The following is a 25,202-nucleotide window of genomic DNA, read 5'->3' on the forward strand; positions in this document are numbered from 1 at the left end:
TATAAGCCTCCATGGCTTCTTTCGCGAGTTCCTGCTTGCAGGAAGATCACATATACATACATACATATATTTGCACATGCGCTTCGCACAATAGTGCGAACTTTCTGTTCTGGTTTGCGATGTGGAGGTCAATGAATTGTTGTACGTTACCTTTGCGATACTACCATAACCGAAAGCATATATAAGGATAACATGATCGCATGCAGGGACATGACGGGAGACAGATAGAGAATATTGGTGTAGTTTTTGGTACCCCGATAAAGACGACACAGACCCCCCCCCCCCCCTCCAACCATCAATATTGGTCATTGTGATACATTTTACTGTAAATGAACTTCATCAAACATAGCTAAGAAAAATCTTATTCCATTCGGGAGATATCACAGAATTAATGTTCTTCACATATAAGGCTGAAGACTTGATCAAGTCTAAAATATGACATCATCGAGCCACATAATAGTGCCTCATGTTTTGAAAGTTTTGCTTCATTTATGACAATGTTGATTTTCTTTAATGAAGATGGGTTTGCAAATGTCGAATCTAAAGTATTGAACCCCTTAAAGCAGTGGTTCCCTAACTGGGATGCATGAACCCCCAGGGGGTGCGTGAGTCCATCCCAGGGGGTTCATGAGACGTTTCTGAAAGTCAAAACTATAGTACTTTTTGTTGAATTAAAATCTGATATATCATATAATTTAGTAATGTACAAAAGTCGTATCTATCGACCAACTCTTTTCGCGTTCCATACGCATATGTTACCATAGTAGTACCGAACCGTGCATGTGATAAATAACTGAATTATGAAATATTTGTTCATCTCTTGTTTTTTTTCATTACAATATTACACTATGGACTTGATCTTTTACGAAGCACTGTTATTCGTATTATAGTATAATGAAAAGTTGAGGGTTCGTGGACCACTCTGACATCCACAGGGGGTTCGTGGGGGGGGGGGGATAACGTTAGGGAAACCCTGCCTTAAAGGCATGACCTAATGATGGCACCATAGTAACAAAAGTCAACACCGTTAACATTCTACCTGAAAATAGAAAAAAAAGTAAAAGGTTCGGATTCTAGTGGGACTATGACATCACAGATTTACTAAATGACAGTTCCCGTGACACGACTTTTAAAGTAGGACATCTCCCAATGGAATAAGATTTGTCTAAGCTGATTGGAGGTTGGGCGGGGGTCTTCAAAATGGTCTCTGTCACATAGCCATTGATGATGGTGGTGGATTTAGGTTTCCTCTAAATTTCATTTTAGTGTTTATAACCTTACCTTGGGTACACTAGTCCTTTTGTGACAAAGTACGTGTTAATCCATAATCCAACATCTTCTAACCTGATAAACATATATCGCCTAACGCGAACTGCGCGTGTATTAATAATCAAGTATCTATAAAAAAAAAATGAAATAAAAATCGCTACATTCGACTTCATTTGTTAATCAAAATCAAACAAAAGTGAAAGAAAAAATATTGACGTACATTTCCTATTATTTTACAAACAACATCAACTATTATTCACCCTAACATTGCACCATTTTGGTCTAAGAAGTCCAATTACAACAATATTCCACGTTTTCTTGCCAAAAGAACTTTAAATAAAATCGAGTTATTATAAGAGATTCCAATTTATACCCTCTGTATCCATTTTTATGGTATAGTTTACGAAAAAGTTAATCAGATGAAAACTTCAGATCGGAAATTCACAAATATATCCAACGAATTATTCCTTATGTACGAAGAAAAAAAACTTGAGTTTACTCAATTATTTGCACCGTGATGACGGGATTTTCCGTCAAATGTCATGAAATAATACCCAAAATCAACTCAAAACGCTGATTTGATATCAAAAGTTCAAAACATATATACATATACGGTTATTACTCCCTGTAGATGTTACAATTGACCACCGTCGGTTACACGGGATCCCTACAGATTCCTACAGATTAACTATCCTGATCATTACCGACATGAGCAGACCCCCACGTAGTTATACCTTCTGTCGGGTCACCACCCACACCGCTCCCATGAATGAAGTGAATTATGCTGCTTTGACACAATCAAATAATCTCGCATTATTTTGGGAAATCCCGAAAGATAAAGTGATAAGGAAGTGAAAGAGATTTATAAAGTGACCAATACAATTCAGAGCAGTACAGGTTGGCGGTGGGTGGGATGGGTGGAGGAGGGAGCGGGGAGGGCGCCATATAGGAAGATTTTAGTGCGTTATTAATTCAGTTGTACTGCAGCACCAGTTTGTACAACATGCATCTATGCAAAATCTATGCAAAATAGTGTACACCTCCCCCCCCCCCCCCTGCCAGTATGGCAAGCCGTTTTAACATTACCTCGCAATTCCACTTAAGTGGAATACAATTCACTTAAGGAATTGCCTCCACGTTAGTGGAATACATTCACTTAAGGAATTGCCTCCACGTTAGTGGAAAACATTCACTTAAGGGAAATTGTATTTTAATCAGAGTAATATAGCCTACCTATTTTACTTAAGTGAATACAATTCCACTTAAGTAAAATACAATTCAACTCAAGTGAAACACAATTCCACTTAAGTGAAATGCTATTCCACTTAAGTTAAAGGCATTGAAGACTCGCCCCAAACCGCATGCGGCCAGCTGAAAAAGTTAACTTTCTGTTGCTTGCAAGTGACGTTTTGTTCGTGTCGCTACAAAATGCAGACAGTAATGAAACTTGATACCTTGTTATCTTTAGCTGGACCTGAGATATCCAACGCTGTTCGCTTGTACACTGTGCTGTGCGTATTGACCGCAGCTGTATGTACTGACTCCATGTACACTATTGTCTAATTACCGCCGGTAGCAAGCTGTGTGTATTTTCTGGGATCGATAGTGGTGTCTAACACTTCTGTTACACCTCATTCGAAACTAGGTCAGATTACCGGCATTAGACGTTTCTTTTTGCGCGAGTCTTCACACCCTTTAAGCCGTATGCCCGTCCTGGCGTTTATCGGTGGATATTCTAAACTATCATCATGTTTGACATCAGGTTAAGATTGACGGCTGGATAATTTCGTTTCACAAATATCAATGGCCTTAAGCATTCGCACTACCAGCAGTGTCATATCCCCTGCATCTATCTGAAGTCACACTGTAACCAGAAGTACCACCTTTAAAAGGTCATCAGTTTGAACCCCACGTACAATTTGCTAAAACTTGCTAGAAATTTTTAAACGTTATTTCCTAAAGTTAGTCCTTAACAGACTGACAGTATGAGTACAACAGCATGAGTAAGAGTACAATAGACTTCACCTTACTATAAGTAGGAGTATAGTATACGGGGCACTAATTAATCCCATTTAAGGATATGCAATTCTGCACTAGGTAGTATGATACTATTCAACTGGGCCTCGAGTACAAATACGAGTACGAATCCACAAGGCCGAGTGTGAGTAGAGGTAACTATATATGATAGAATACGAGTATGAGTACAGGTGACTATACTGGAATACTAGTATGAGTACAGGTGACTATACTGGAATACTAGTATGAGTAGAGGTAACTATATATGATAGAATACGAGTATGAGTACAGGTGACTATACTGGAATACTAGTAAGAGTACAGGTGACTATACTGGAATACTAGTATGAGTAGAGGTAACTATATATGATAGAATACGAGTATGAGTACAGGTGACTATACTGGAATACTAGTAAGAGTACAGGTGACTATACTGGAATACTACTATGAGTAGAGGTGACTATACTGGAATACGAGTATGAGTACAGGTGACTATACTGGAATACTAGTATGAGTGCAGGTGACTATACTGGAATACTAGTATGAGTAGAGGTAACTATATATGATAGAATACGAGTATGAGTACAGGTGACTATACTGGAATACTAGTAAGAGTACAGGTGACTATACTGGAATACTAGTATGAGTAGAGTTAACTATATATGATAGAATACGAGTATGAGTACAGGTGACTATACTGGAATACTAGTAAGAGTACAGGTGACTATACTGGAATACTAGTATGAGTAGAGGTAACTATATATGATAGAATACGAGTATGAGTACAGGTGACTATACTGGAATACTAGTAAGAGTACAGGTGACTATACTGGAATACTACTATGAGTAGAGGTGACTATACTGGAATACGAGTATGAGTACAGGTGACTATACTAGAATACTTGTATGAGCACAGGTGACTATGCTAGAATACTAGTATGAGTACAGGTGACTATGCTAGAATACGAGGGTGGGTACAGGTGACTATGCCATAATACGAGTGTGAGTACAGATGACTATACTAGAATACGAGTATGAGTACAGGTGACTATGCTAGAAGACGAGTGTGAGTACAGGTGACTATGCTAGAAAACGAGTGTGAGTACAGGTGACTATACTAGAATACTAGTATGAGTACAGGTCACTATGCTGGAACACTAGTATGAGTACAGGTGACTATATTAGAATACTAGTATGAGTACAGGTAACTATGCTAGAATTCTAGTGTGAGTACAGGTGACTATACTGGAATACGAGTATGAGTACAGGTGACTATGCTAGAATACGAGTATGAGTACAGGTGAATATGCTAGAATACGAGTGTGAGTACAGGTGACTATGCTGGAATACTAGTATGAGTACAGGTGACTATGCTACAATACGAGGATGAGTATACAGGTGACTATGCAAGAATATTAGTATTAGTACAGGTGACTATGCTAGAATACGAGTATGAGTACAGGTGACTATGCTGGAATATGGGTACTGATACAAACTCACAACGTCTGTTCCTGAACCTTAAACATGGTTATAGCTTATGCAATACCATGTCCCAGACAAAGAAAATCTTTCGTAGATGGCTTTAAATGCTTATTGAGATTCGAGAATGAATGACCATTATTGATTCCTAGCATATTTGAGGCGACACTGGCGATCTTTCAGCAAAGGCTGTGATAGCATAGCTGGGTGTCATTTAATGTAAACGGAACAACCAAGTGTGATTCCAATGAATTTCACACTGGCTCGCTTTCAATTGGTTTGCTGGTAAGATAGTCCGTCTTGTAATTATTACGTGTTTAATTGTGTATATGTGAAGTTGAATCAAGACAGATCAGTTAGACTTCATACCTAAAGAAAATTATGACAGATGTGAAAAATAATTAATGTCAAAATATACTTATCCAAGTAAAGTGTTGATAAGCGGTAATTGGGTTCGCTCTGAAACGGAAACAAACAACAAGCACGGCCTGGGAAGGAAAGGTAATGATTTATATTACCACTTCCGAGGAAATTTGACCTAACAAGACAACACATTTGATGGACGATCCTCACATTTTCTTGAGAATAATTAACACACTTTACATCTAATGTTTCCCAGCAGCTTTCTCTCGTCCTCAGGGTCAAAATGTATTGGTTTGATTGCAAATTGGTTTACAAGCTAATTTGCATATGAGTTTTACCCGTCGCCCTCAATTCTATTAAGCCTTTCAGCAATTCAGTGTTCATTGAAATGGGATGAAGTTAGTTTTCAATTAAGTTATATAAGAAATGGTACCGTTTGGTTGGCCTCAAGTTAAAGTGCCATACCCAAACCGTAAAACACTTGAAAATAAATTCACTTAAAACGCGATCCTATTCATTGCTGTGGGGGCTAACTTAGACGGTAAAAATAATGTGCTATTTAGTTTCCAAGGTTTATTTCCGTCTCACACGGACAAAAACGACATGGAGGCTAGTTTACGCTATAGTGAAATGTCTTTTGCGTGTAGTGGCCATTCAGTGTAAGGAATCCGTATAGCCATTATTATTCTACTGCTGTGTTGACGTGAATCGCCAAACACTAGCCAATTGAAAATTGCTGTCACTATTGATATTCCGAAAATCACTTGGTGTTACCACTTTCCGCAGTGGACCTGACGATAAGGTTGCTAAAGACTGCTAAATTTGTCAAAGAGCTCTTTCATGCACGCAGTGAACATTCTGATTATATCAAAATGATTCTGACACTTCGTAGAGGGTTAACTGTTAAAATACTTACTGTGAAACACTTCAGCGAGAGCAATATGATTTGATATCATGTAGGTTGTGTCTTCCCTATTTTCGAAAGCTGTTATGAAATGTTAGTTTAAGCTGTGAGACCACACACGTGACCATGCATACACCATGACTTCAATTTCTTACATATTTAGGGCAATGTTTATGGCAATCCCGCACACTTTCTAACAATTTCACAAGTGACGTGCACAAGATTTTACAGGTGGGGGAACAGGGCTGTAGGCGGTCCAAAAATGTTACAAACGAGCTATGTGGCTCAGTGGGGGTCATTGGATGCGAATCATATTGTAGAAAGGTCTTGTGGTCCTCCACCAGAAAAAAAATGGAGCTTTCTGTGACAAATTTAGATTAGAAATTACAGCTATAATTATTGGTCTTAATGCAAGGTTATAATGTTGAATAATGTTGAATTTGTAGGATAAAAATCCTCGACAGAAGGATTTTGTCCCTACTAATGATGCCCCAAAGTCCGATGCCTTTGCGGAAATGGTTAGAAACATCCCCATTAGCATAAGCCTTCACGTACTAATACTGATTAGGCCGTCTACTATACGTCCGTGCTGTACACTACAGCATAAGTAGAATTTGAAAAGCGCCACCCTTTTTACAAAGGACTCTCTGTTTTCATCGCTTTGAGCTTTACTTGGGGCCGCAGGTGTGCTGTACTTACAAAAGGATAATTTCCTATTTGCTTTTAGTTTCAGTAGACAATGCAGTAAATCGTATCCTTCCAAATTTCCGATCGACTTATTTGCTATGCGATCATTGTTATTTACACAATGTGTTTTTCTGTTGTGTGTGTTGCATATAAACGTTTTGGCTCGGCCTTTGTCGTTTGTTTTCTGTGTACTTAAATTAGTTCACGATACTAATTCAACGTACCCTTTTGTTCATATAAATGTGTTGCTTTATATATGCCAGTTTGACCAAACATGCCAACAATTATTGTTTATTTATTAAACTAGACACCTTTTGAAATATTTCATCAAACGAACGTTTATCTTTAAATAGGGGTAAATAGTGATTTCCGAATTTAAAAAAAATTATAATTAAAACTTTTCAAATTAGCATTGCCAAGTTTGACTACATTTTCTTCATATTTTATGCAAAACTTGACTAATGTTTGAGTCAAGCAAATTCGAACTGCATTGTCAAAGAATGTTGTAGTATTAACGACATTATGTGGAAATTTTACCAAAGTTACGTTTGGGACAAAGATGTTTGTGTTGCCCTGAAATTGGTGGGTGTGTGTGTGTGTCTGTGTGGAGGGGTGGGGTGGGGTGGGTGTACCTTGGAGACGATTCAAATTGTATCTCCTTTAGACCGTATCCTCTTTAGGGAGAGAGGAGATCTTATTTGTACACACGGTGCTATGAATTAACAAAAATGTAAATTATATATGTTCGATTATGATACATAAAAATCAAAATTTATATCCAATTATCCAAAGACTTGATGCCAGAAAGAACGTTAAATCGTATAGGAATAATATTCAATATATACATACTTAGGATGTACCTGAGGTATCCAGGGCGATCTGTTAAAATGAAAGATTCTTTTCTACAAAGTCGTCGAAAACCTGATTATCTCATTTACTGTCATTACCTACGTGGGTTTTTTTACAGCAGTATACGTGTAAGCTAATACGATATTTATACAACAGGTATAAGCGAACAAAGAACACAAACAAACAAACAAGTTTGATCCAGTGTAACCTTTGTCAGTGTGCTATAATATTTATATAGGTTTATGCACTATTTATATACTATGCAATTATCCTATGTGTGTGTGTAGTATAACTAATCGGTTAACAATAATTACCTCTAATCCGCTACTGCGTCCTCGTATCTTTGTCCTATCTTGTTTAATTATACGTCAACGTTTTGTTCTCTGCCCTTCCCAGCTATTTCTGTTTGTATTTACCACAACCTTCCCGGCACTGGTAAACGATGGCTTAAAGAAACGTATGCAAACTTTGAATCATGGATTTTTTTCTTTCTAATATTTCAACTGTTAGCAAAACATCGCACCCTACCGCCTCCATCCTACATGACCCTCAGCCCGCACCCATTCATGCATCCAGTTTTGTTTTCCCCTTTTCCTTTCTTACTTTAAAAATTACAACACTGTCACTTGAACATTAATCACGACACACCGCAGAAAGTTTTTCTACCTTAGTGCTCTTAAAATAGTTCTGTGCTTCCTCGTATATGAACATTCAACGTTGTTTTGAAACGGTACGCTATATCAATGTCTAATCGATAACCCTTTCCGCACACAATCTGACAGCGCACAAACATATACTCGGTTTCCAAATCGCTTCGATTGACCTCTTGATATTTATCCAAGTTTCTTCTCTGCCAACACGATGGCTGACTCTTGTACTATCAAACAATTTACTCAAATTTGGGATAGTTTCAACTACTCGCAATGTTATGAAGAACATGTTTGATGATGGCAAAGTGAGACCAAGCTATAAGAGTATTTGTTTATACACAATGGCTTCACTTGAATTCTTGCCTTCGACCGAGGAGTGAATGTACCTATTGCTGTTACTGCAGAAGAGGACAAAGTCTGTGCTTAACTCAACCGTGTACTATTACGAAGGATTTCAAAGTGCTTTTTCATTGTGGACAGCGGCATTTATCAAAGAATAGAACGTTGGGCCATGTGTTTTATGTGAAGAATTTGTTTTCTACCGTTTAAACTTGATACATACCGTTATAGCTATGAAGCTAAAACAACGTCTAGTATGTGGGATTACTGCTTTTATGTTTACTACGTTTGTGATTGCGTATGTGTGCGTCACACAGGGCCAAGTTTATTTAGAGGGCACTGGCCTGGACCCGGAGAACAAGTTTAGATTTAAACTAAACGATGTGGCCTATGCAGGCGCAGCTGATCTGTTTAGGACTAGTAACCGAACAGATGGGAATAAAAATGGAATTTTACTTCGGAGACAACTAGATCAAAGTATTTCACGATCGGGCCCAAACAAGACTGGTTCTGATCCAGATTATAATAATAATAACGGTGATAAAACTAATCATGGAGGGGAGCTTTCAAAATCCGCCATTAAACAGAATAAAGTATTAAACTCAGAATACCTTAACAGGACACGACTTGAAGCGTCAAGTGAACGTAACATTTCATTCGAGCCAGGAAAAGAGGTGATTTCTGTCATTTCCGCGATCCGCGCAAGGCCAGCTAACTTGCCGGAAGAGGGTAATTTCTACAACATCCCACATAAATACCCGAAAATTCCAGCTGTGCAAGTGGCTAACAGAAGTAAATTCGAAGCCTTATTTCGCAATTTTTCTGCTTCTTATGTAGTGCCTGGACAACTTCAAAAGCACGACCATTTGGTCCGATATGTGCGGAGTTCTGGGTGAGTTGATTTCAATTATTATGAGCCTTTACACGGATTTTGGACCTCACGTTTACATGTAGAAATTAATACGTACGATGGCATTTCTTTACTTTCATATGCATGGTTACCACGGTCAGATGGTTTAAATGTTGACCTTTGGGTGGAGGAGTTGGGGGGAGGGTATGCTTTAAGTCACCGTTCCCACCACCTTCTCAGTGTCAGTCAAGTTTTGGGTCATGCAATCGACCATTTCTTTGTGTTAGTACCAGGACCCCACCTCAACCGTCGCCAAATAACGTACCGCCGGTATGAACGTACGTAACAATTAACACTGTACATATATACACAACCCTATATCTACAAATGCGGTGTATTAAAATATAAACAGATAATAAAATGTCAACAGAAGTATGAAGCCGTAGTTTTTAAAAAAAATATAATTAAAGTTATATATATACACAAATATAATGTTAATAAAATATCAATAGCGACCCTCAGATTCAACCATATTCAACCAATTATGTAGTAAGAATATGTTGTACTTTCATTAGTTCTTTATAATAGGGCGATATTGTCGGTTCTAGACTAAACGAAAACACCGCTGATGAAAGCCTGTCTTAATCTAACATCGAATTGAAATGCTTGCATCGAAATTCTACATTTGTCCGTCTTAGTTACGCGTCTAACGGATCTGTCGATTTCAGTTAAGGTACTTTGTACCACCCACCTCCCCATCCCTCTACCCCAACCACAGCTAGTCTTCGTTACTTGCATAGTCGCCTCGAGAATTGCCTCCACTGAAACATGGATGAGTTGGGGGGGGGGGGGAAGTTTCGCAGTTTGAGTTCCTTCAGCCCACTCGACCGTCCATGCGAAACGGAGTTCACGCGTAAAAGTAAAATAACAGTCGCAAACCTTTTATTCAGACATGAGATTTACCAAATGTACCTCGTCAGGGCTACGCAGTACTATATATTTTCAGATAAAATAATATCATTATATACCATTTGTTGACTTCAATAAAATAGTCCTAATTACACGATAAAATACATGTTGTCCAATATAAAGAAGATAAACAGAAATATTTTTCTTATTATTTCGGGTAAAAAGACCTTCAAAAAGTGAAGTTTAACTATGTTATGTAACAATTTATGTAAACTGATGTCACCTCTAGTAATGTGTACGTATACATATATATATATATATATATATATATATATATATATATATATATATACATGCACGTTTACTTAAAACAGTTTTATCTAGATACTACATGTGTTTATATATCATAAATGGCAAAGACTGGCCTTAGAAACCGCACAGTAGTTCCCTGTTTGCTGTAGCTTATCCACTAAGACCACTGGATTATTTCCAAGCATTTCAATTGCTTCATATAATTCACCCTTGACATAATAACCTAGATATCGATCTTGCAGCTACCCTATGGCGATACTGATCTGCATGTGACAATGTGACAGTGATCCAACGTGACTGTAGGAAAATTGCCACGTGGGCAATTTAACGACGACACACTTGTAAAAACCAATAATCGGAGACTCGGAGTAATTGTAAAAACTATATTTGGCCAATTCTAAATGCCTGAATTCGCCCATAGATAAGGGGGAAAGGGATCTCCATCGGTTTCAGCTGTAAACTATTTGCAGAAATGTTCTCAAAAGAGAGCAAAAATAGAACAGAGTAAATATCAAATAGTACAATAAATAGATTTCAGTTCGTATCTGGAGGCTATAGTACGGTCTCTCACTTTTAATGTATACACTTCACTGTAGAGAAGGCTATACCCTTGTTTTTTGAAATTTCATTTTTATGGCATAAGTCACCAAGCTCAGCCCCTCCAAGCTTATCAAGACACAACATGCGATTCCTTCGCCAAAATATAAACTTGAAATGCCCATGTATGTATAGGAAGCTATTGTGCAAACCAAGATCTCTATTTGAGAGCGGCCAAGTCATTTATGTCTATGCAGTCCAAGTAAACAGCGGATCCCGGCTCTGTTGCCAACCTTGTTTTGTGTGTGTGTGTGTGTCTGTAGTGTGCACACTAGATCATCTATCTTTTGTGAGTTTCCTAGTTCCCTGGTTGTGCGACTGCTTTTGTGAGTTACCAGTTTCCCGGTTGTATGACCTTGTAAACAGCTCCTTTTGTTGTGAGGTAAAACAAATTGTGATTCTTTTCGCCCCTTATACAGTCTGAAAGCCGGAAAGAAAAGCGTTTTAGGCAATCAAACGTTGTTGACTGTAAATAGTTTCGTGATTGGAACATCCAAGTATAAAAAAAAATAAATAAAAAAAAAACGATTTTAGTACAGTAGCTATATACACAAGCGCGCTGTTTTGAAATGTGTTTACAACTCAGTCCATACAGTTATAGTGCTTAATCAAAACGGAAGCTATATCTATAACGAGACAATGAGTGAGGGTTCGAGGTCAGTCCTCAGAATACAGTAAAAAGCATAACGTAGTTTACGCAAATAAATGCTGAAAAATCATGACGCTGCCATAAAGGTATATCGGACCCCCTCACCCGACCTCACCTCTCCCGACCTCACCTCACCTCTCCCGACCGCACCCCCTCCAGACCTCACCCCTCCAGACCTCTCCCGACCTCACCCCTCCCGACCTCACTCCCTCCAGACCTCACCCCTCCCGACCTCACCTTTCCAGATCTCACCCCATCCAGACCTCAACCTTCCGACCTCACCCCTCCAGACCTCACCCCTCCAGACCTCACCCCTCCCGACCTCACTCCCTCCGCAACCCAAGGCCAGCCCACATTTGCTTTTGCTGACTTTATACAAGGCCCAACAAAACATTTGGCAATAAACGACGGTATTCAACAAGGCATTTGCAGTGATGTTACACAGTAAAGTTTATACTGGCAATACAGTCAGAGCAGAGGAGGCTGAGCTGTCGTTTTGATCAGAGTAGAAAAGTTGATACACGAAAGTAGGTCACGATTGTAAACAAAACAGCTAGCAGACGGCAAGCCTCGAGGGTTGGTTATATAACAAACAGACTCGTAAACACTGCAGCCAGCCTAGACACGAACTCCCGTACGTGTTATAGGCTTATTGTAGTATAGCTTTCTGGTTGAGGGCTCCACTATGTCAACGTGATAGCAGGTCTACTATTATGCGTAACCAAAAATTATCTACAAGGTTTCGAAAGTACTATACAGTAGGAGTATAAATCCTTTCCTCGAACCTTCTGACCCATTTAAGTTAATGGCAATCATTCAGGAAATAAAAATCAAACTGTAAATCATATATATTCAGCGACAGGGAAGTACTTCAGGATGGAAATAAAATTCATTTCGAAATGTGAACGTTTTATATTAGACTTTTGCGATGCACTATCTGATGACCTTCGAAGCTTTGTTTTGAAAATGAAATTGCTTCGATTTCAAAGAAATGATTCTAGTACTTAGAAACCGAAATTCGTGTCAGTGATATTGAAAGATATGTTTATTATTGGGTAACCCAATATCTGTGAATTTCAAATCTATATGTTATATAATTGTCTTTGGTGTGTGTGTATTTGGTTGTATTATAACCTGAAACTAACATGTTAATATAGAGAATGCTAGAAGAGGACATGAGGAATTGTTAAGAAGTTGAAACTTGAAATTCGTGTGGTAGTAAAGGAAACAAGCATATATATTAGAACAATGATCCATTGTGCAATAAGGTTGGAAAGTGTTGTACGTATATCCAGTTCTCAACTTATCGGACCGCGCGGAAACAACGTGCCGTATAGTGCCCGGATAGAATTAGTGTAATAACTCGGGCAGTCGTTTCCACCTTGTAAGTGTGGACTACATTATTACGAACGTATATATATAAACAATATATAATCATTACATAAATCGTATCGTAAGACCTATAACTGCTTTGATATTACTGTTGCGGTTAACCCAGCAAACAGCAATGTCCAAATAAAGAACTTTTACCCCATATAGTATGGCATCATATCAGTATGATGTGAATTCCTTTTTGGTATTTACCATGTAATGCATACATTGCCTATATGCAACACTCAGTACATATGTAACCATTGCGGCAGTAGTCTATTTATGTCTGAGGTTGTAGAATTCTCAGTGGTTCACAATGTCACGTAACGTACATATCCAGTGTCATTGAGGTATACATAGGTTTGTGATCATTATCCAATACTTAATTGAGTACGTGTACACCCGGTTTCTATGCGATAACTAACCTGGCTAGTTTCACTCTGATATGCCCAGGTACTTAGCCTATAGTTGTACTTTTGATTCATGTTGGACATGCAGGTTAAATCTCCAAACTGCGTTACACTTCAGTATGGTTGTCATCATCTTTGCATTCCTCACCGATCGCGCCCAGGTTTCCTCTTGCATGTCTAACTAGTTTTAACAAGTTTCTCTACTGGGAATCGCGATGATGTACTAGGCATGCGCATCGCCGCGTTCACATATTTGGCGCAGGGGTTTGTGGTGGCCGGCGGCGTTAACCGTGGGTTAATGTGACTGGAATTTATGTATCTCTAACCGTTATTAGTATATGTCGTTTGTATTTCTTTTATGAATAGGCTGTGCTGAAATAATCCCCGAAATCGAAGATGACTTAAGGCACAAAATTAATTATGATATGATGTACCGTAGCTGTTATAATAACCACTGCTATATAGGAGTCTAGGTTTTATCTGTATAACACTATTACATTTTTGAGAAACGACCTTTAAGACACTCTAGGTTCATCAGTTGAAGTGACTGAATTATTAAGTCTAATACAGTGACCATTAGATCAATTGCAACATCAGGTACACATACAATATACTCCATAGGAGAACATATAAGACTGTTATGGCATCAAATTATACATGTATGTTTACAAAGTAGTACAAATTTATATCAAGGACAAATGATGTTGAATATAATCCAAGAGTGCTACATGTTATGAAGATAAAAGAACTTGCTTTTGTTAAGTTATGAAAATTGATAAAACAATGATTAATTATAAGCAATAAGGCATATGTCATTAAAGTATTCCAGATATGCAGCTAAGTTGAATATTTAAAATAGAACAGTCAGCCGTAGAAACATGACCAGAACTCAATTTTCTTTCTTCTTGGGCATATACTAAATTCTGCCTTAAATAATCCTTTACAAACGTGCTGTTCCTAAAGGTGGTATATTGGATCCCCCCCCCCCCCAAAAAAAAAAAAAAAAAATCCGTATTGAATTGGATGAGCGGAAATGCAAACCAATATTTAACAGAACGAAAAACTTTATAGCTCAGTTATAATATGATAATATTTCAGTCGGGTCTGAGGTGTTGAGCAACGATACATATATGTGATTATATAAAACCCATACATACGCATGCGCGTTCAACGTCCCACGAGACTGACTGTGACGGGGTAGGTTCTCTGTTGATAAATGATTCATGTTTTCATATGTGTAAATGAGATTGAAGACAGATGCAAGTCGCAGCGAACTTTGCCACTTTTGCATATCTAGAGATACGCGGAGTGTTATATACTTGCAATATATCAACTCGACTCAGAGAAAGGAGCATACATTGGTCTTTTAACATTATATGTTGTTAATCCAATGTGTGAAGGAGTCTGTATGTAATATACAAACGCGTTGTTATATGTTGGTTGTGTAAAGTAAGCTTGGGTGAAATAATTACGCGCATGTCCGGGGCATTTGTTTACGCGTGTGACAATGATTTGTGTGAAAACTTGTGTTCACGTGACCACATGTATATGCGCCACAATCTAAATCGATTAAATTTCAAACGAGATTTCTTTGTAACTATAGTATAGGGAATATTTGCTTGTGATTTAGCATGTTTAACCTGTCATTTGCATGAGGAAATTTTGAGCACTTATCTTGCACCCGCTCTTCCAAGCTTCCAACCCTCTCTTCCAAAAAAGAATGAAGGGTGGGGGGGGGGGCAGGATGATGAATACAGCCTACATTCTTCGGTGTCTTTCTATATTTTTTTTTTGGCAATTACCGCTTATGTCAGTCTTGAGGATAAACCTATAAATGAATATCCATTTCGCTGAGGACAATATCTCTCTCCTTTGCAAAGATTGACAGATCTCTGAATTAAAAACAACAAATATAAAGTTGAGTTTCTTATACTGTCTAGACTAATTAATTCACACATTTGTCACGGTGAGCCAAAGGCTTCAATCCGTCATACCCAGCAGTGTATATAAAAATCAAATTAAAAATATATACTGGTCTTTACAATATTGATTGTTCAAATTTCTCATTCCGGGACATTTTCATAACGGCAGTTTTTTCTTGACAATTTGGAAATGATAAAACACCGCTGCAGTGTATATTTAGTTCCTTATATAGCCTTTATGTATATACATTGAAATTCCTCTCGCGGAAGTCTCTAGGCTAAAACCTTGACACCTGGAATACGAAGAAAGGTCTTATTGGTTGTAGGTATAGCTATCGCTCGAAGACATAACATTTTGACTTTAGTTTTTAATCACCCGCAGACAAGCTCATATCGTGGATCTTGGAAGACTGTTTTGACGAGGAGTGGCAGACATCTTTGATTATTTTCTTCATTAGTATATTTACCCGAGGGAGAATCACCTTTCGCATATTTCTTTCTGTCTGGCTTGATTGATAGCATTTTATTCATTTCTAACAGTTACGCTATCATAAATCTTTCTGCTTTATGTATGTTTTATATATATCGCGATATTGGAGGCGTATATATCACCAACGAATATAACCTGGATATGTTATGAGGCCCTTTCTCCATAATATCGAGCGCAAATATTGAATTATATTATGTGGAAGACATATTCGATCAGGCAGAATGATCAATAGTATAGTCATCATATATAGCTAAGGTCAATTAACGTTCTTGATACTTTAATGACAGGTGATTTATCCTTGTTGAAAGATAAAGGAAACGTCAGGCCTTGTTACTAAGGTAATTCAAGAACTTGTTCCAAACCACAAACTATAAGCTTTTACCAACTTTCTGTTTGATTTTGACCCTCATTTCCAGGCTAATGAATTGTTCCGGGAGTCCGCCTGAACCTTAATATGCATGCATCATCATATATAATGTGTAGGTTTAATTTAGTGCACTGGTTTTGTCTGTATATCCAATTTATGAAACTAAATTGCACAGAGTTATGTGGTACATGCATGCCGTCGAAGGATATATAGAGTAACAGAATTACACTCCCTTTATGTTCATTATGTGGGCTTTATTTTGGCGTTAGCCTTCCTTTCATTCAATTGAAATAATCTTACATTGTATACGTGTATAGGCGAGAAATAGATTCTATACTTATTTAAAACAGTTATCCACGGTAGAGCCCGGGGCACGAAAATCAAACAACATGATCCGCTGTCAACCCCAGTCCCATAACATCAGAGACTGTAACCGTATGATTAGGTAACGTCAAGTGAGCATCACGTGTCCCTTGGATGGGAAATAGATACTATCGTTGATCAGATCAGAGGTCGTTCAGCCATCTGCTGGAAAAATCAGTCATACCTCCTTTCCTATACAGACGATTTTATTTGACCGTTGGATTTTTGCAGTTTGCGAGAGACTGAGTAGCCTACGTTATGTTGTTATTGCATTTATAACAGTGGTGCAAGTGTCTATTTCGGTTGTGTCTGATTGAAATTTCTTATTCGCCATGAATGATCTAAAATTCTAAACATCTGGAGTTTCATTCACACCTGGAGTTTTATTAAATACTTTGAAATAAACACCAATCTTTGGTGTAGAATGGGATAACCTCATGAATTGTGGTCACCAAACTTACATTTCCGTTACATTTACATTTCCGTATATAAACGCTAAACATGCATATAAAACTCCCAGCATTACCGTGGGTGTTAATTTATCTCATGTATAAACTTTCGTTGGATATCATTAGGGAAAGAACACACACACGGATATATATATATATATATATATATATATATATATATATATATATATATATATAAATATATAAATATATATATATATATGTATATATATATATATATATATATATATATATATATATATATATATATATATATATATATATAAACTTAGAAGGTTAAACTGACGAAAGATTTATTTTCCTGCGCAAAGAATAAATACCACGTTGTACTTTTTGGTGAATAATTGTTTCTAAGTTGAATGAGATGGAAATAGTTTTATCGAAGTGTTTTGGATCGTATGTCAATTAACTTTCTGTTTATACGGTTTCTGATACATATATAAAACTATATGTATCCTATATAACAATAAAGTACACCATTGTATCATGTGGGCTATTACTATATGCATGAGTGCCATATAGAAGAAAGATAATTCCCCGCATTGGATACAATGTTCAAAGATCATTCGTATATCTGATTGTTTAATCGCAAGATACACATGCGAGAAGTTCATTGGTCTCTACAAACAATAAACTCTTTAAAAAAATACAAAGGTAAACAGATGTTCGACAAGGTGTAAACACATGACATTGAACTGGATTGTTATATAGGTTGCTGAAATAAAGGCCTATGTTTGGCAATCATTTTTGGTATAGAAAACAATGAAAGAACAGTTTTGAATAAACATTACCACGAAAGCTGTATGTTTGTTTTATAATGAAACTATGTCAGTTGTTAATAAATATGCATGGGTAACTAGACTACCATCGTACCGCTCTATATCAATACCAGAATCATCACCACCAATTGTCACTACCACATTCGCTATTAATACCGATACATGACCACTACAAACGCTAGTGATACCTATCATGCATAACCAGTACATGCAGGGCTATTACCATAAACTACCATGCATGCACTATAATGCATACTCATGCACTACCATGCACTAAATGAATCACCATTCACTGCGATGCATCACTGTGCGCTGCGATGCATTACTTTGCACTGCAGAACATTTTCATGCAATACTACTTTAATTTCACTTCCATGCACTTCGTGTATTATCATTAACTACCATGCATTTCAATGCAATAGGTACATTATCATGCACTATATGCATTACCATGCACTACAATAGATAGCCTAACCACCGATGATTGTCAATGTCATTGTAATGATAACGTTCAATAGAAATGTTCTGCAATGATAAGCCAACTAGTTTTGCCTAGTTACTCTATCATCCTATATAGTATCCGTAGCATGCTTATCTGCACGTTATAACATTGCTGTACATAATTGAGGGACAGTCATTGTGCCCCTTTACAGAGAGATAGACAGACAGGATACACGCCAGCATGAAGAAATATAATAAGAAAGTAATAACATGCCGTAGGCAATACCGGTTGTGTACTTGCAGTTGACTATATATATATGGTACTTATCTGTTTGTCTGTTAATAGCAGCCGACTGCATGGTTTAAACCACTTTCTCAGAAACGATCGATATTTTGTGCAACTTGAACTCTTATGCAGAAATCGAAATTTTTTCTAACATTCTTTAACGAAGAAACGTTTGCAAACGAGGACAGATGAAACCTTAATTACATATTCATCGAGTGACGTGACGTGTACCGTCATGACGAACCATTTTGTGAACTCATATTTAGTCTATTTAAACGTTTACATATACATATACTGATACAGATATATGATATATAACATTTTTCCCCTATATTAAAGAGGGATCAAGGTGAAAAATAGCTTGCAATCGAAGAACTATCATGAGGCCTATACATTGCCTTTTTCGACTTACAAAAACCTCGTGGGTGGGAGTAGTGGGGGAGGGGGTAGACCACAAATACAACAAACATGCGATAGTGAAGCACGCTAGTTCTGGCGTAGCCAACCATTATAAAGTGTCATCAGTTACATGTTAAGCATACCTCGTTCAATGTAATGTATTATTTAACCTTTAACCTGATCAGATGTATCAGTATATCTATTCCTTTGCCAAAGTACTTAATTGTGATACTCACTGGACGTAACGGCGGCCTGGGTATACGCTTACAGTCCCGACGTATGGGGACGAGGCTTGGGAGTGGATCAAGGAGTTTGTTTTTCGTGCCCATGCTGTATCTTGTGTGCCTTTACCTAAATAGTCAATTTTGTAGCAGGCCCGATAGTTTACACAGTATATTGTAACGTCACTTCCCTGTCTGGTGGGGCAATCTTTAAAGCTGGGATTGGCGAAAGAGATTCTCAACAAAAAAGATGGCATTAGAGAAGATTCAAGTTCCCGTAGCACAGTGATACCGTTTATTCAAACTTCTTTAGCATACAAGGGTCATAAAATATTGTGCTTATGATATACGGCTCTGCATTACGCAGAGCGTTAACTGCTAACGCAATTACGCAATACCACAACGCAGCGTGCATATATGAAAACAGATTCAATGCTATAGAGTTAATTAACGGTGTCAACAACGCCGTTAACCGATGTAAATTAGCTAAGAAAGAACCGATGGACTAATTAGGTGACGCGGATCATTTGTAATAATAATAATGATAATAATAATGTTAGATTTATATAGCGCTTTATACCAGCGATATGTTTCAAAGCGCTTTACAGACGTTATATTACCCCTGGTCAATGATAACCTGTCCCAGAGACAATTTCTCTAGTCGTCTGCAGTTATATACTTTGTCTTGGCCAAGTCGTTTGTAAACTCTTTTTCTAGCGTCTAAACTGTACATGCCTCAGAGTCCGTTTCTGCCGACCACGAATGTGCTTGCCCACTGTATTTTACATGCCCGAGGATCTGTCCGATACAAACTAGTTTCAATCTAAAATTCTAAAGCGTTGCCGCGGGCGTTCTCTGAGCAGTACAGCAAATATATACGGGAAAATAGCTTTGTGAAAAAGATACAATAGGCTGTACATACTAGAGTCTTAACAAGACTATTATATGCTGCGCCCAGTGACAAGTTACCTCACAGGTACCCATTTAATCCCTGGGTGGAGAGAGGCAATTGAGATAAAGCATCTTGCCCAAGGACACAACGTAATGAACTAGACTGTAATCGAACCAAGTATATTCTCATTTCATCACAAGTCCGACGCATTATCCGATCGGCCACCACGCTCAAACTCAGCTTCCTTTCTGATAGGCTAGCTGAACTAGGACTAATGCAGTAATGCTGCTAATTACGGACTGACTGAATGAACTACATCGATTTGACCGCAGAGCACTCATCCTTTTCACGCAGTTCAGAGCGCAGCTAATTAATGTTAATAACGTGAATGTTAACAGTCGTGTAATAACGCCAAACCTAAATAACTGGGCGTAATCTCCCTCGATGCGATAGAACAGGTTGCTTACAATTCATACGACTCACAAATGTATTAAATAATATTCTGAACACTTACGATATACCTACGAACTGTTGGCACGGTGCCATGATATTAGAAACATACCAACTTGGTTGATAGAAAATGATAACATAAAGTACCGTACATAGACCAGGGAGTTTCCATAACAACTCCCTGCTTAGACTCGTATATATCGTCTTGCATTCATGAGAGTTTGTCAAAGATTGTCCCATTGTATGTATGTATTGTATATCACCATCAGCTCCTTTTATACTATCCTGAACATTGGCGTCAGTATACGCGTGCAAGAATTCACTACTTCAAAGAACACCGCTTGCGGTCACCAGTCTTCCGGAGCCCAGGTGCTTGCTTACATCATTGTAAACAACTTAGCAAGAGAACGGGGATTTCCCGGTAAAGAATTGCAACATTACTTTCAGCAGGTAGCGTAACGAATAACTCAAAAAGTTAAAATACTATGCCAGTTCGATTACAACATAAACTCCAAACCTGATGGTCAGACACATACATAAAGTCTCCCCGCATGTCTACAGACCTATACTGTCGCTCTCGTATACGCATAAGTTATGCTATTTATATTTTACATTTCACCTGCATAGTCTAGTAGACTGTAGGATAATTTTCGCTTCTGAGTATATACCTATTTGAGTGGAAATGAAACAGGTTTTCGTCACTACTTATGTACGGTTGAATTGTAATAGTCAGTAGAGTCAGGACCCTGGGAAATTGTTATATTCTCTTTAATTAACGTTCATTTATTCACACTTTGACAAACAGTTATAGTTACCTTTAGCCGAGATCACCTCTACACATCTATCTCTGTCCGATATTAACATTCAAAACATATAAATGTCAGTTACCGAGCCATTTGACAATTTTATCTGAGCGAAGCTTTCAATCTGTGGTCGATTGTATACACGTTAGTGATTTTCTCAAGAGAATTACCGATTACTTTCCAGTCAAATTAACCCAATTCATAGCACATCAGTTCTTGAGTGCTTTGGGAACGGAAAGTATAAAGTTAAAGTAATATAGCTCACGGGATATAAATCCGTTTAAATAAATACGTGAGAAATATATACGCGCGGTAAAACTCCCAGCATTACCGTGGGTGTTAATTAATCTCATGTATAACTTTCGTTGGACATGTATGACTGTCTGTATGATAACCTCATTAGGGAAAGAACACACACACGGGTATGTATATATATATATATATATATATATATATATATATATATATATATATATATATATATAGATATATATATACATATATATATATATATATATATATATATATATATATATATATATATATATATATATATATATTCTCCTCTCTGTCAAAGTCCTCTTCGTTTATTCTTCCCATCTCCAATCATTTGTGCAAAGAGTGTCAAATTATAAAAGTTACCTGCTTACCGAATATGAAAAGGTATTTATAAGAAGGGAACGTGCAAATATGAAGTATTTATTAATATATAATGATTTGTATATTACTCAGAAAGAGGAAGACTTCCCTCTTTATCGGTGGTTTGCATGTTAATATATGTCTTCTGCTCATCTTACTTTCAAAAGGGCTTTCTACTTAATTCAGTTTATAACGGTAGAGTCTAAGAAGTTATATTGGTTTGAAATACAAGACACCGTTCCTCACCTCTGTATTTGTGATGCATATATGTGTCTAAAAGATTCCATATTTCGCAATATACATGTGAGAAGTGCATACTTGAATTATTCATCGTAGGTAGATGTACTCAGCGTGAGATGGCCTTGCTGATAAAGTTGATGGCCTGTATATGCACGGTGCTCGTATGATTATGTAGTTCATGCGCAACCGCGATTAAAGAGATTTAGGTCAGTGTTGTTGATGGTCAAATTCTTGTGTCAGGTTTCATAAAAACTTTGGTTAGAAATACAAGGAGACTTTATAGTTTTAACTGACGTAACTACCTTTAAGATGTGAATCTGTTTGTTAAAATAATAACCGAAGTAATTTGTGTGTTTTTTTTTTTTCTTAAGGATTCTGACGTCAGTTGCTTCAGTCTTTAACCTATTTCCAAAATTTAGCCGTGTAGCCAATTAGCCATACAATAGCATGTTTTAACTCGATGTTAACCTAATGGCTCGCATAACCAGTTGCGCATGACGCGTGACGTAGAATATGAATATATGCATATTCAGTTTGCGTAACAGAAACATTACGATAATTCATATATAGGCCAATATAATTCAGCATGAACAATTTGGCTTAATTGTATATGGTATGATAGAAAGTATATTTCATGGTGAACAAAAGAACACACTATACCTTTGCACATATCCTTCATAAGGAAAATCACTATAGTTCCTGTGGATATTTCCTATGGCGAGGGTGTGGATAATTGAAGGTTAAAGTAAAATTGAAAACAATGTGAACCATTGTCATGGAATCTGAAGAGAGAGAGAGAGGTGGAGAAAGGAGAATGTTGCAACAATAATGAAACAGCTAACGTAACATTTTATATTCGTGTCAGTTTCAATCCCAACAGATTACTTTAATACATGTGGGTATAAGTACTTTTTTAACATGCTTAGAGTTCAAACAAAAGGTCTTGATAATTTCTATATAGTTTCAGTATGCTTAGTATCTTTGTTTCTATGTAGAATCCTTCCACGTTAAGCATTGTAAAATTAATCGACATACATGGATCAAATTGCGCGGTTTATGATTTTATCAATGAGAGGGTTATAGCAATATACACAGGCATTGTATTACATGTCTATTTGGCTAACAGCCTGTTATTGATAACACCAAGTACGGTTGTGGAAGAAAATGAATCTTATTGACTGTGCGGGTCTTGCAGGTTATTAAAGAACGACTAAGCCAGGTATACGTTAACGACCAAACGTGCGGCTGTCCCCTCCATTAATGGCGTTAAACTACGAAAGTGAGGGGGTGCGAAGTGCATGATATGTGGCATTACCCCCCCCCCCCCCCCACACACACACCCAAGATCGATGCCCATGCAACCGGGCAAATCTTTTGTGTTTTATCGCGAATTACTGAAAATAATTTACCAACCCTACGCAATATCATTCCATATTAATCAGCTCATTTGACCTTTTTTTCATCAAATAAATCTAATGAAGGTTAATAATACCGATTAGGTGGATGACTCTGTCTCCAAGTTATAATAATTCGTTGCCCCGACAATTTTTTCATATTACCCACAGTATTTTTAATTAGTCTATTGTTTATCTGTTCATATTCTCAAGGTAGAATGTTAGCAGTGTATAGACATAGAAACCAACGCCATCTTTAGGCTATGTTAAACCCCCATTACAGAAAAATATTGTTATTAATAATGAAAAACATAGCAATTTGAAGCACATGTGGCTCGATGATGTCATATTTAGACTTGATCAAGTCTTCAGCTTTGCGTTTGAATGATCATTTAATCACATGTGATATCTGCTGAATAAGATGTTGCTTGGCTTGTTGCGGACTATATATGTTCACCACAATTATATCTATCGCGTAAACTGGTGATAAATGGGCTCATTAAAGATATACTACTATCAGTCCCAAGTCGTTTACAAAAAACAAATCGCTATAGGAAAAGGCTTTTTAAGGCCTCGAATTAAATGCTTGCGAAGCATTTCAAATTTGTCAAGAAAGTGGTGTTGAATGTCGTCGAAGGGTACTCGGTTGTTTACATGAATGAAGTAATGGAACATGTTTTGCTTGAGTTTTTTTAATGTAAAACAAGGTTTAACATTAACTTTAGGCCTACTCATGAGGAGCCGAAGTCATCATGACATTAGTTTTTGAGCTGTTTAAAGGAGTGTACCAGATACTAAATAATTAGCATGTTTTTAAGCTCTATACTATGAAAACTAGAATGGCCATTGAAATATTATGCTATTTAGCGCTCCAAAAAAATTCTTGAAAACTATGAAAATATCAACACTATACTTTTCGTTCTATAAGTCGTCATCATTTAATATCCCAGTGAATTTAGCCTAACCCGTAATCGAAACCTTACATACTGGTATTTTTAAAAGGCAAATTAGCATCTCAGCGTAGTACCTTATTGTTCTGGTTTAATATACAGCAATTGTCCTTGAACGTCATGTACGTGCGGAAGTCCTACTACATTGTACGCAACTATAATGACAAAGTACATGTGCAAAGTTGCCAACAATGAAACACTTGTATCGTTTGATTATTGCTTAATGCATAAGCCAATATATGTAATGGCAAGTTTTTTATAACATGTGCGATATCGACCGTGTATAACAACAAGGCCCCAAAATAAATTGCGTATTCTCTGTATATAAAGTGGTTTACACCTTATATAATATTATTGATTTGGAATAATGCCGTCTAAGAGACCATTCGATCGATATTATAAATATAATGAGCAGTAAGCTTAAATGCATATAAATATAGCTT

General features: G+C 37.2%; 1 protein-coding gene across 1 annotated transcript in view; it reads left to right on the top strand.

Annotated features, from left to right (window-relative positions):
• Nucleotides 1–8,232: 8,232 nt before the first annotated feature.
• Nucleotides 8,233–25,202, top strand: part of LOC139959843 (extracellular serine/threonine protein kinase FAM20C-like) — a 103,545-nt gene continuing 86,575 nt past the window's right edge. The window contains exon 1 of the mRNA XM_071957722.1: nucleotides 8,233–9,447. Within this exon, the coding sequence (XP_071813823.1) occupies nucleotides 8,789–9,447 (659 nt within the window). The 5' untranslated portion in view covers nucleotides 8,233–8,788. The remainder of the gene's footprint in view (nucleotides 9,448–25,202) is intronic.

Source organism: Apostichopus japonicus, chromosome 19 (genome assembly GCF_037975245.1).
Source record: "Apostichopus japonicus isolate 1M-3 chromosome 19, ASM3797524v1, whole genome shotgun sequence".
NCBI classification, from domain to species: domain Eukaryota; kingdom Metazoa; phylum Echinodermata; class Holothuroidea; order Aspidochirotida; family Stichopodidae; genus Apostichopus; species Apostichopus japonicus.